General features: G+C 34.8%; 1 protein-coding gene across 3 annotated transcripts; it reads right to left on the bottom strand.

The window, feature by feature from the left end:
• Window positions 1-3,065: 3,065 nt before the first annotated feature.
• LOC106319390 lies at window positions 3,066-5,221 on the bottom strand. Of its 3 annotated transcripts, none has more exons than XM_013757701.1 (3): window positions 4,020-5,221; window positions 3,521-3,934; window positions 3,066-3,355 (listed from the first exon to the last, which is right to left on the bottom strand). In XM_013757701.1, the coding sequence occupies exons 1-2, from the start codon at window positions 4,627-4,629 to the stop codon at window positions 3,552-3,554; spliced, it is 993 nt and encodes a 330-aa protein (XP_013613155.1). In that variant the 5' UTR covers window positions 4,630-5,221; the 3' UTR covers window positions 3,066-3,355; window positions 3,521-3,551. The 3 variants fall into 3 exon arrangements, with proteins under 3 accessions (XP_013613155.1, XP_013613156.1, XP_013613154.1); XM_013757702.1 differs by lacking the exon at window positions 3,066-3,355 and having other exon boundaries at window positions 3,360-3,934; window positions 4,020-4,605; window positions 5,008-5,218; XM_013757700.1 differs by lacking the exon at window positions 3,066-3,355 and having other exon boundaries at window positions 3,360-3,934; window positions 4,020-5,220.
• Between the last annotated feature and the right edge of the window lie 6,306 nt (window positions 5,222-11,527).

The raw sequence follows: 11,527 nt of genomic DNA on the forward strand, positions 1-11,527 counted from the left end.
GAACGTTTTTACGAAAAACAAATCTTCGAAAAAGATTTATTTTTACGAAGAATCTTGCGGAGAAAACACATTCACGAAAAATCGGAGAAAAGCCTGAAAAAGGTCGCTCGGTCGCTTCGTAGAAAAGCATGTAAACACATTCACGTAGCGACCGAGCTTGAGCCAAGATCGGTCGCTACGTAGCGACCGAGCGTCCGTTCCGCTCGGTCGCTACGTAGCAAACGAGCTCTTCCGAAACGTCGATACGACATTAGTCCATGCATTCTTGTCTACCCTTCGATGCTATCTCCCGAAGACCGTAGCGAACCCTTTTCATGTTTCCCGCCATTCTAAGTCATCGATCAAACTTTACTAAAAAACCGCGGAAAGTTCGTTCTTTATCGAAAGAAGCCGTAATAAACGCTTCTAGTCAAAAGACGGCCCAAAGGGACCTACGACATGACTCGAGGCCCAACTTACGATTTCTTAACCAACAACTCGTAAGCCGCATGACGGTTTACGCTTGGTTCGCAAGGAAAGATAAATGTCAAGTTTCCGCGGATAAATACGAAATTTTGAAGATAATTACGAAGATCGGAAAAAATAGAATATCTCCATTTTTATGCTATGACGGCTTAAGGGCAGAAGAGGAAAAGCGTAAACCGACCTAGGAGCCAGTATATAAGGAGTCCTATGCGAGAGGCATGAAAAGAGAACTTTTTCAGAGCAAACTTATCACTTAGAGCAATTAGGCAACTTTCCGTTTTTTGTTATTTCGAGCTGCGACTCAACTAGGTTTTGCAGTCTTAGGTTGTTAGAACTAGGAATCTCGCCGACAGCTCTCATAGCCGAGGCTTCTACCTTGTTGTAACGCTCATACTCGAATTCGGAATAAAACTCCTTTTGCTCTCTTTTTACGATTTTTGTACTTTGTCGTTGATATCTCGTGTTCTTATTGCTTAGCGTGTGGTATTAACAGATCTCTGGGACCTCTGGGAAATTAGGGTTTTCCTAATTTCCTAATTTAAACGGAAATCGATATTGCGAATTTCGGTTCCCACATACTAGTTACACTACGTATATAATTACTACATATTTCTTAGATCAACCCTATCATAAATAATTCTAAAACCATTTTAAATTGACTTGTTTACTGTTCTTGGCGTGTCATTATCAACGGCAACCTCGGGTGCGTTTGAATCTCTGTTGTTAGATCCAATCTCCTCACCGTTCTGGTCATCTTCACGATGTGAAGGACTCTTTATGGAAGAGCCTGAGGTTACTCGAGGTTGTTGTGGATTCTAGGCCTCACTCACTGCATGAGTTGGTGTTGGCAATTTTTGTGGCTGACTCGGAATCACTGGCCGTGGTGTACCCTCGCTATCGCCCTGAGAAGGCAATTCTGCTGCTGGTGTGGGGGAATGAACGCCTTGATGTTCCGGTGGAGATGCTGCGGTTTCTCTCACACGGTTCTGAGCCCTCTTGGTTGGATTCGACGAGGACCCACCGTCCAGACCACTGTCTCGCTTCCTCTTCTTCTCTGTGGTCTCACTCCTCTTCGCCGCATCTCTCTTTTTCTTAACGGCGGCTCTCTTTTTTGCTGCCGATTATTTTCTTTTTTTCACGCCGGCGTTCTTCTTCTTCTCCGATGCTCTTGCTTTTTCTTTCTTCTCGGTGAGCCGAGTTTTTGGCGACATTGCACACACGAAATTGCAGATGGGGATTGTTGTTTTGAGATGATTGTGCTTGAATCTGAGTTTGATTAGAGATGAGAGTTTGAAATCGTGGTGGTTATGGAAAAGAGAGTTTGAAATCGTGAGTGGGGAAAGATGAAAATGGGAATTTAGGGTTTCGAAATTGGATCGGGTCAGGTTAATGGTTTTCGGCGGTTGAGTTTGTAAATAAGTTGAAGTTTCTTGGTTACTTAATCTTTTTCCCCTATTTTCGATTTTTTTTTTTAATTTTTAAACAAAAATACATGTGGTCCATAATAGATTTTTTTGAACCCTTTTGTCCCTTCCCAGCATTTGATGAAAAAAAGCTGCAGCCAACACAATCAGACAGTAAAATCCGAGGCCAAGCATACATGCAAGCCAAAGCCGAGTCTTTATTGAGGAAGATGAACCGCCGAGAAGCGCCGCACCACCGCACCTGAAATCAAACAGACAGACACAACCAGCACCACTCCACGAATAGCAGTCACGAGCAGGCCCTAGATGAAGCCCATGAGGCTGGCCAGAACCAAACGCGCCGCCACAGAACCGAGGACCCAGGATAACAAAGCCACAGATCCTTGGTCTCACGCGCCTCCATATCGGAGAACCCGAAGTAGATCTGCTCTGTCCTACCGGAAACGATGATTTCACCAGACAAACCACCGTGAGATCCAACTGACAGACCTTAAAGAACCAAGAAAGAGACAAGAGGCGTGATCGAGGAAACACTCCCTTAGACCATAGCCGCTTAGCTCTCCACCGGAACAGGCCCACGAGAGGAGCACACCCTCGCCGAGAAGGAGGATGAAGGGCATAAAAGAGAGACAGACTCCACTTCGACACCTAGATATGGACCCCAAACCTAAGCTTCCGCACCCACACCTGACCGAGAAACTTCAAACCCTCTAAATCTCCTAACCTCGCTGCGATTCCAAGACCAAACCAGCAGAGCCGCGGTGAAGGCCAAGCCACATGACAACAAACATATTGGCTGAGAGAGACAGAGAGAGAAAGAAGCGAGAAGAAGAAGAGAACACAGAACCTTTTCTGGCTGAGCCGACGGCGAAACACTGCATCGGCTACCTAGAAAATCAGATCTAGGGTTTTGTCTTCAAGAAAGAGCAGAGAAAAAAAGGAGATATAAAGTTATGCAACAAAATAACATTTGACATAATAGGTTTCGTGGTTCATATTTATTGGTGAGCTTAAGTATTTGTATCCCAAAGAAAATACATGATGATTTACACGGTGAAACACATGATGGCTTACGGTGAAACACATGATGGCTGTATTTGTATACTGCATATCCTTAGTCTATTTGACATGCATTTTCGAAATATAAAAGAATGAAAATCGTAAAATGTCCACATTATGGGCTTCGTATATTTGTCCACATTATCAAATGTAAATAATATTTTGAGATTTTCCGGAGTCAGCTTTACGCCGAAAGACAAAAAATATCTGAAAAAAGAAAAATACAAACAAAAAGCTCATATCTAGAAATTATTTCGGCTGAAGTAAGAAACTTCACCAGAGCTTCACAATCCTAATTTCAAACCTCTTTAGTCACTATTTTCATTTTGCATTAGTATTTCGTCTTTTCTTCCTGAAAATGGGGACTGAAAGAATCACCAAAGTTGCATAAACGTGAATGGAGAAACCTAATGCAAAAGAAAGATTTAGCCAAAATGTGTGTTTGTTGAAAAAGGGCAACAACATAATGCAACAAAAAGAGAGAGAGAGAGAGAGACTGATAATTATGCCGACTATTCTAAGTTTCCAACCAAATGAAGGGAAACAAAAGCTCTTCAGTTTCCGAGTCATACCAATAGCGTTTTTGCTGTTGCAATCAATTTCTCAAGAATCATTATCATCTACTTGTGTTGTTGTTGTTGCCCCACTCCCTGAACCTGCATAAGTTTCTTCTGGCCCTTTCGCTGTTTCTTCTCTACTTTCAAACAAGTTCGCCAAGAGCCCACCTTTTGATGAAGTAGCCTGATCAGGATTTGTTTCAGCTGCATTGGATGTAGCACTCATTTTCTTGTTGCCAAGCTCTAGCTGAAGCTCCTCTGGCACATCATCAACGAGAGAAACCGTTTTTCCCTCCATTCCACGAGTTTCAGCGTCTTTAGGAGATTCCTCGTCCTCAGTTAATCCGGATCGCTTAGTCTCATTCTGAAAGAGGTCAAGGCTTAGCGTAGAGCTAGATCCCGTGGCCTGCGTTGGATTCGTTTCAAGTGCTGGAAAATAAATCAACGAAAGTAATAGAACCTTTAGCATATGAATCTTTAAGTAAAGCAGTAGTCAATGTAACAGTTGTCTTACTTGCTCCACAGGCTTCAGATCTCAGGACGGTATGGTCATCTTTGGGTGCATCATCACTGGCAAACTGTGGCATCAGAGAGAGGGTTTGGCCTTCAGGTTCAGTGAGTTTATCCTCTGCAGAAGAGCCACCAACATCTTTCATCTCTGTATCAATAGCCTCAGAACCAACACCCTCATCGCTCATAGGATGAAAATCAGTTTGATTCCCAGCGTCTCTCTTGGACTGAGTGGTTGGAGTTTGTTGGTTTAGAGAAGGAACTTCTCTTGCATACATTTTAGCTTGGGGAAACAAATCAGTTGTTGGAGTAACTGGAGTGACTTTGCCAGGTAAGAAAACAATGCCTTTAAATTGCTTATCCGTGTCAGCGACCTTCACGTTGAGAAAATAGCCAGCCTCGAAAGAACCTTCAACCACACCAGAAACCATCTGACCTATCAGATTCTCATCAATGGCGGTAACAGGTGGGTTCAGTTGTTGGACTTCATCACTGCGAGGACGACCCCTTTTCCTCTTACTTGGAATAGAAGAGCTAGAGCCTTGATTCGTTTGGTCAAACCTCTCTGGATTATCCATGATCAAAGTCCCCTGGTGATAATAAGAAAAAAACATCTTATCTGATCATAGTTACCTCCACTAATAACAAGACTACAACTTTCACTTAAATACTACTGGTGAAGTAGTGATTGTGATTGCATTAAGATTAAGAATAGACTGATCTCAAAACGCAACATACAAACAAAGTTTTTGGTGGCCATGACAGATATATCATATATATACAAACGTAAATGTCAAATCCATAAAAAGAAAGAAAACTAGAGTTAATTTAAATCCAATAAAGAATCCATTCTTCTTCAACCATAGTCCATAGCAAGTTCCATTTCATGAAATTCAAAGATTGATAATCTAACACGAACAGAACAACGGCGCCAGATTCCAAAACATATCATCCAAGAAACGGAAACTTCCCCGGGAAAAATCAACACTTACGGCGACCTTATTTGCCGTAATCGGAGGGAAACAGTCACTGTTGCTTCGCCTTCCTCTGTACGAATCCGTAGATTCTCTCCTTCCTCTTGGTTCCTCTTTCTCCTCGCTTACCTTCCTCTAATCGAATGTGGAAACAAATTAATTTTATATTTATTTGAATTTTACCTTATATGGGCCGCCTCGAATTGTTTCTTTTTAAGCCCAGTTAACTCTATTCGCAAGTGTTTTTTGAGAAGCATTGGTGGGTGTCGACTCAACGCAATATACAGCTTAGCTTTGGGCATATAGTGAACAAAAGAAAAGGACATTGATCTCTTATGGGACAAAGGATAAAAAAAAAAAAATTTACAACTGCATATTTTAATCTATGGAAACAATTTTGAGTAATAGAATGGCCGTTCGTCGTAAAAAAAAAAAAAAAAAATCTATGGGGGACAATAATTAGAAAACTACTATATTACCCTTAATGAAAGAGCAATAGAAGCCATTGAATCTTTTTCTCTCTATTTAAATCTGAACCGTCGGATCATAAGGAAAGAAGATAATATGATATTTACGAAAATGTCATTAATGAAGTATCAATCATGGCCATTAGTTCATCTTATCTATGATTTAATCTTGGCCACATGATTACATTCATATCTCTTTCTCTCTCTTTTCTTTTAATCTCAACCACATGATTATTTTTTCCTTCTTCAATTACAGCCACACGATCTTTCTTATTTCATTCTTTCATTTGACTAGGTAAAACTTGTATAACTCATACAACTTAACATATTAATTTTTTTTATAACTGATATATAAATGTTATAATCTATATAGAATATGTAGCTACTATAATTAACACGTCTAGTAAATCATATTTTTAACATATGAAATAAACAAACAAATATCCTAATTGGTATATGATGACAAAATTTCATTTGTTATTTGAGGTTTATTAACTACATTAGTCATATTATCATGATAAACAAACATCAAACATATATTTATAGAGCTATGAAGTAAAAATATTGGTACAATCCCTAAACCTAGACATATAAACAATTGATATACTTTTTTATTATATATTAGATGAGTATTAATGGTATAACTGGTACAATTTTCACATTTAAGAAATTGACAAAACTAAATTAGTATTCTATATGAGAAAAATAAATCAAATATCTTAGTTGGTATGTACTCATAAAGTTTCTCTTAATTTATTTGAAGTTTTGGAATTTTTTTTTGAAAATTATTACAGAACTCCGCAAGTTTACATGATCTACCTTATACTTTTAAGGTTTGTTAACATGTTTGTCCACTTAATTTTTGGAAAACATACATGAAATGTATTTTTACGAAATTGATGATTTCATTGTAACCGGGCAAAGACATTTAAACATAAATAAGTGGTACAACTGAGGTAATTATATTTATTATGTGGTACAACTAATATTTTTGATTTAACTGCAAAAATACAACTATGCACAAACCAGTACAACTCAAAAACTAGTATAACTATATACATGAGGTACAACTAGAAAACAGACACAACTACTTGTTATTTTATTTAGTATAAATGATTATACTACCCTTAACGAAAGTGCATTCTCAACCATTAAATCATCTCACATCTCCTTTAATATGAGCCACACTATCTTTCTTCTCTTCTTCTCTCTTTCGGCTGGGACCCACTTCCTCTTTTTCTCAACCCTAGAATCACTGTGGACACCACCATTGAGCTTCCTCGTCTTAGCCACGACTTCACTCTTCTTTACCGCATCTCTCTCCTTCTTCAGTGCATATTTCTTCTTCTTCGTTGCGGCATCTCTCTTCTTCACAATAAAGTTCTTTTTGTTCATCGCCAGTGAGTCACTCTTACTCATTGCCGACGCTACCTCCTTCTTTTTCAGGTGACTCGTGTTTTTTGGAACCATGATTGAATTTTTTCCTAGCTCCGCATCTATCTTTTTGACCTCAAGAGCAAAAAGATGAAGATGATTTTTTTTTTTAAAATAGTACAACTAGTAAAACTAGTACAACTTATAAACAAATCATTATCCAAATCAAATATTATTAAAAATATATTATTCATGTATTTGATACATGCAGATGAGAAAGATTAGAACAACATCTTCTTGATTCTACATCATCTTTATTTTATCATCTTCGTACGCTGAAAACAAAAAATAAAATTCACCAAATTAATTGCAAAGTTGTATTAGTTATACATGTTTTACTTGTATCAGTTATAATGGTTATACTCAATCTATTTATACTAGTTATACTCGTTGTAGTTGTACTAGTTGTACTAATTTGATTTGTACTAGTTGGAGTTGTACTAGTTGTATTAGTTATACTCTGCGTTCTTCTTTATTTAAATCTTGTACGTAAAAGATGAAAATTGATTCCAGATAAAATATAATTGATTAAACATAACTATGAGATGATCGATTTGGGAAAAGAAAGATAAATTTGATGGATAGTTAAAGAAAAATTTTGATTTTGTTTTAAGGTGGATGAACATTAATGGAGAAGAAAAGAGGAAGAAGAAGAAGAAGATTATGATTAAAGTTGGATTAGGTTTCGAGTCTGGATCCAGGTCGAATCTGGGTAGGATAGTAATGGCATAAGTTAGTAAATATGTTTAAATCTTTAGGCTTTATAGTCTTTTTTCCCTAATTTTAATTTATTTTTTAATTCATTTTTTAATTAAAAATAGAAGAGGTCCATTGTAGATTTTTTTTGGCCTCCTTTGTCTCATTCTAGCATTTGATCCATGTCTGGACATATAAACCCAAAAGAGGTATTTTTTTCTCTAGAACATCTACTTAAAAACTTGATCCCTCAAAAAAAATTTAAAGTAATTTTCATCACAAAAACATGTTTTTGAGTTTTTCGTAATCCTGTGTTTTTCACAATGGCGGATCCAGCCTTGTTTTTAAAGAGTTTCAAAAGTTTGGGCTTTACCCAGCTTAAAACATCTATCTATCTATATATATAAAGTAGAGTTTGTTTTCTTTTTATGCCATGTGGAAGATGGATTTGTTGACATATGTCCACATGATTTTTCTTTTTGTATTTTAGATATTTTTTTTTAAAATTATTACAATTTGTCTCATCACTTTCTAATTGTGCACTATCTAATCATTTTCGAATTAACTATCATTATAGTTTGAGAATATATTTTATTGGTCACTAAAATTTAAAAAATAAGTAAAATAATATAAATATATTTTAAATATTTAATTTATTCACAATTAAAAATAGAATAAACTTTCAATATTTTATTATTTTTACTATTTTATATTATTTCTTTTTAAAATTATATATTTATTTTACTATTAAAGTTATAAAATAACCAAACTAAAAATAAGAAATTAGAACACAACACAAAATTTAAACCTAAAACCTCCATTATCACTGGGAAAACAAAATTTCATAGTAACACTAATTCAATAGAGGTCTAGAGCTGAAAGAAGATCAAGAACGAAGACTAACTTACCTCATTGTACCATTAAGTGTCTTGGCCAGAACAAGTAAAAATAAAAAAAAGGATAAAAAGATAAAATCTGAAACAAAGCAATCTCCCAAACAAAAATAAGCGCGATCAAGCACCAACGCAAAGAACCAAAAAAGCGGATCAGAGGGGGAATAATAATCGGAAGGCCAATGTCACCAAGAAGCAGGAAGATACATGTCTAAAGTACTGGAAGCACAACCACTAGCAAAAAGGTAAGAAACACCTCACAAACTAAACAAGAACAAACAAGGCGCACATGCAAGCGAAGAAACATAAAGCTTTGATAGAGGGGACCAAAGCTCCAAGAGACTAACTCCACACACCTATACCAAAGGAAACATGGGAAGAAGAGAAATAACTTGAGGGAGGGATAATAGAAACCAACCACCGCGAAATCCGAGAATAATCTTGAGACCATAAATAACCTTCAAAGCCCACATAGCATACACATGAACGAAAACATTATCCAAACCTGGAGTGGTAAGCATGGTGAAAGGGAGACCTACAAGAGATACGAGCAGTGATGAAAGCTGCAACGAGATGAGAAAACAAAGAGGGAAAGAGAGACAAAACAAAATCAGCAAACTGTGGAGCTGTCCTCGAGCTATGAAAGAGAGCATAGAAGTCAGATCCCCAAAAACTAGATCTTGAAACCCAAGACGAGCAAGGACTATTGACGGTAAGCCAACGACGAGGAAGACAACATCAAAGACGACTAAAATCTGACCCAACCCAAGAAGATGCAGTTCCTAACATCAGCCGAAATCTAAGGAAGAAGAGGAGCAACCAATATTGACTCAATATTGACTGAAAAAACCTACAACGTTATGAGAAACAACCACACAATTGGGAACTCATAAAGTCAATTTACAACAAATTCCTTATAATCTCACCGACGAAGAAGGCGAAGAAGAACAAGAGCAGGAGGTGAGTCTTTTTTCGGTGATGGTGAGAAGCACCACACACTAGAAAGGTAAACGAAAAACAAAGTTGGTGACGGCTCAAGGTCAAAATATGGGGAGAGGAAAAAAACATCTTAAAAGTTATAATGTTCAAAAATATGAAAAAATATAACCCAATTTTGACATTGAAACCATTAATCTTAAAATCGACAAAGCCTAAATGAAAAGTTATTGAAAATTAATATGTTTTTACATTATATGCTCAATTCACTACTAACAAGTACTATAAAGACAACAACACATTACTGGTAAAAAAAACACAAAATATATTAACCTATCACCTACTACTATATAACACACTAAAAAAACCAAATAATGCTCTTACAAATAAAATCGACCACAAAATTACATTATCCAAAAAGTCATACTCTTAATAACAATAAAATAAAATAATTGGGGATTATCTAATCCTTTTCGCACTAACTATTATTATATGAATTTGATAATCTATTTTATTGTTCCCTAAAATTCAAAGATGAATAAAAAAATAAAAAAATAATAGAAATATATTTAACTATTTAATTTATCCACAACTAATAATAACATAATTTTTTATTATTTTATTATTTTTACTATTTTCTATTATTTTATTTACAAATTATATATTTATTTTATTCTAGAGTGAATTTACTCAGTAAACTTATTGACATACAATAGAAAACATAGGTATTGTGATATTGTAACCAATAATTGCTAGGTTTTGGACGAAACAAATACTAAAAAAACCATACTGATATATCATATTATATTATTAACCATTCATTCTTCGATTTGCATTATATTTACATTTGACTTATTTGAAAGAATAATATTATATAAATATGATTTAAATCTAATAATATCAACTTTACAAAACGACCAATTAAGTGAATTCCTAATTGTAACATTTATTGATAGTGTACTATACCACCTTTAACAAAAATGGCATCAAAATGGCAAAATGACACACATAAAAATAAAATAAAAACATTTTTTCAAGAAAAATAATTATCAACAATTCCGCGCGTAGCGCGGACACCCCCTAATTTTTAATAAAAGTCAGTAAAAAATCGGCATTTAAAAGGTTTAAACTCAAGAATAGAGGGGTTAAGAAAGGAAACGTGTAGTCAATTAAAGGTATCTTCAATTCCACTCTATTTTTCACATTACAGTTTAAAGTAAACGTGTTTTAATTGTACACTATTTCTCGCTCTATAATAGAGTGAAAAATGGCTTTTCTATATATTGAATTAATTGTTTATTTTTTTCATGATTGTATTTTGCACCCTAAAACAAAGTACTATTGAAGTATAATTCAACTCTATTATAGAGTTACTTTATTTTAGAGTGAAAAATAGAGTGAACCATTTAGAGATAGTCTAAGTTACTTTCTCATCGTAAGAAATGGCTAAACTCACAAATATTTGACTTTAACCTATGTCATGTGTCACCCTTTTTTTATAACATGGATCCGCCTCTGATTTTTCAAATACACATTTGAGTACTTTTGTATGCAGAAATTCAGTTAGTAAATGAGAATTCTAAAATATGTAGTCATTATATTATATTATATTTTTAAAATATGTAATGCAACCTACGTTGTAGGGAAGTTTCATCGGACGCCTACTTCCTGTTTCAGAACCAGAATCATAACTTTGTGGAAACTTATGGAATTTTGCTTCCAAAATGCTTCTAAAATATCTTATTTAAAAACACGTTAGAAAATTACGATTCCGTTTTGGAATTACGCTTCCATTTAAAAATCACAATGTCATAAATAAATAACATATAAAACTATTTTTGGTTTTATATGAAGTCTAAAATTTAAAAGTAATAAAATAGAGAGAATATAAATATACAAGTATTCAAACTAATACTACAAATTATCTTTATGCATTGACATTTTTTATTAGAGATATAGCATATATATTCAAATATAGTGTGTCAATTATTTATGAAATATTTAAAATAACTAATATAATAATTTTTTGTCAACTTAATTTTATTTGTATTGTAACAGTTTTATTATTAAATCATTAAAAAAATTATAAATGAATAAATGCTTTATTTTTAA

The sequence above is a fragment of the Brassica oleracea genome, chromosome C9, assembly GCF_000695525.1.
Source record: "Brassica oleracea var. oleracea cultivar TO1000 chromosome C9, BOL, whole genome shotgun sequence".
Taxonomy (NCBI): domain Eukaryota; kingdom Viridiplantae; phylum Streptophyta; class Magnoliopsida; order Brassicales; family Brassicaceae; genus Brassica; species Brassica oleracea.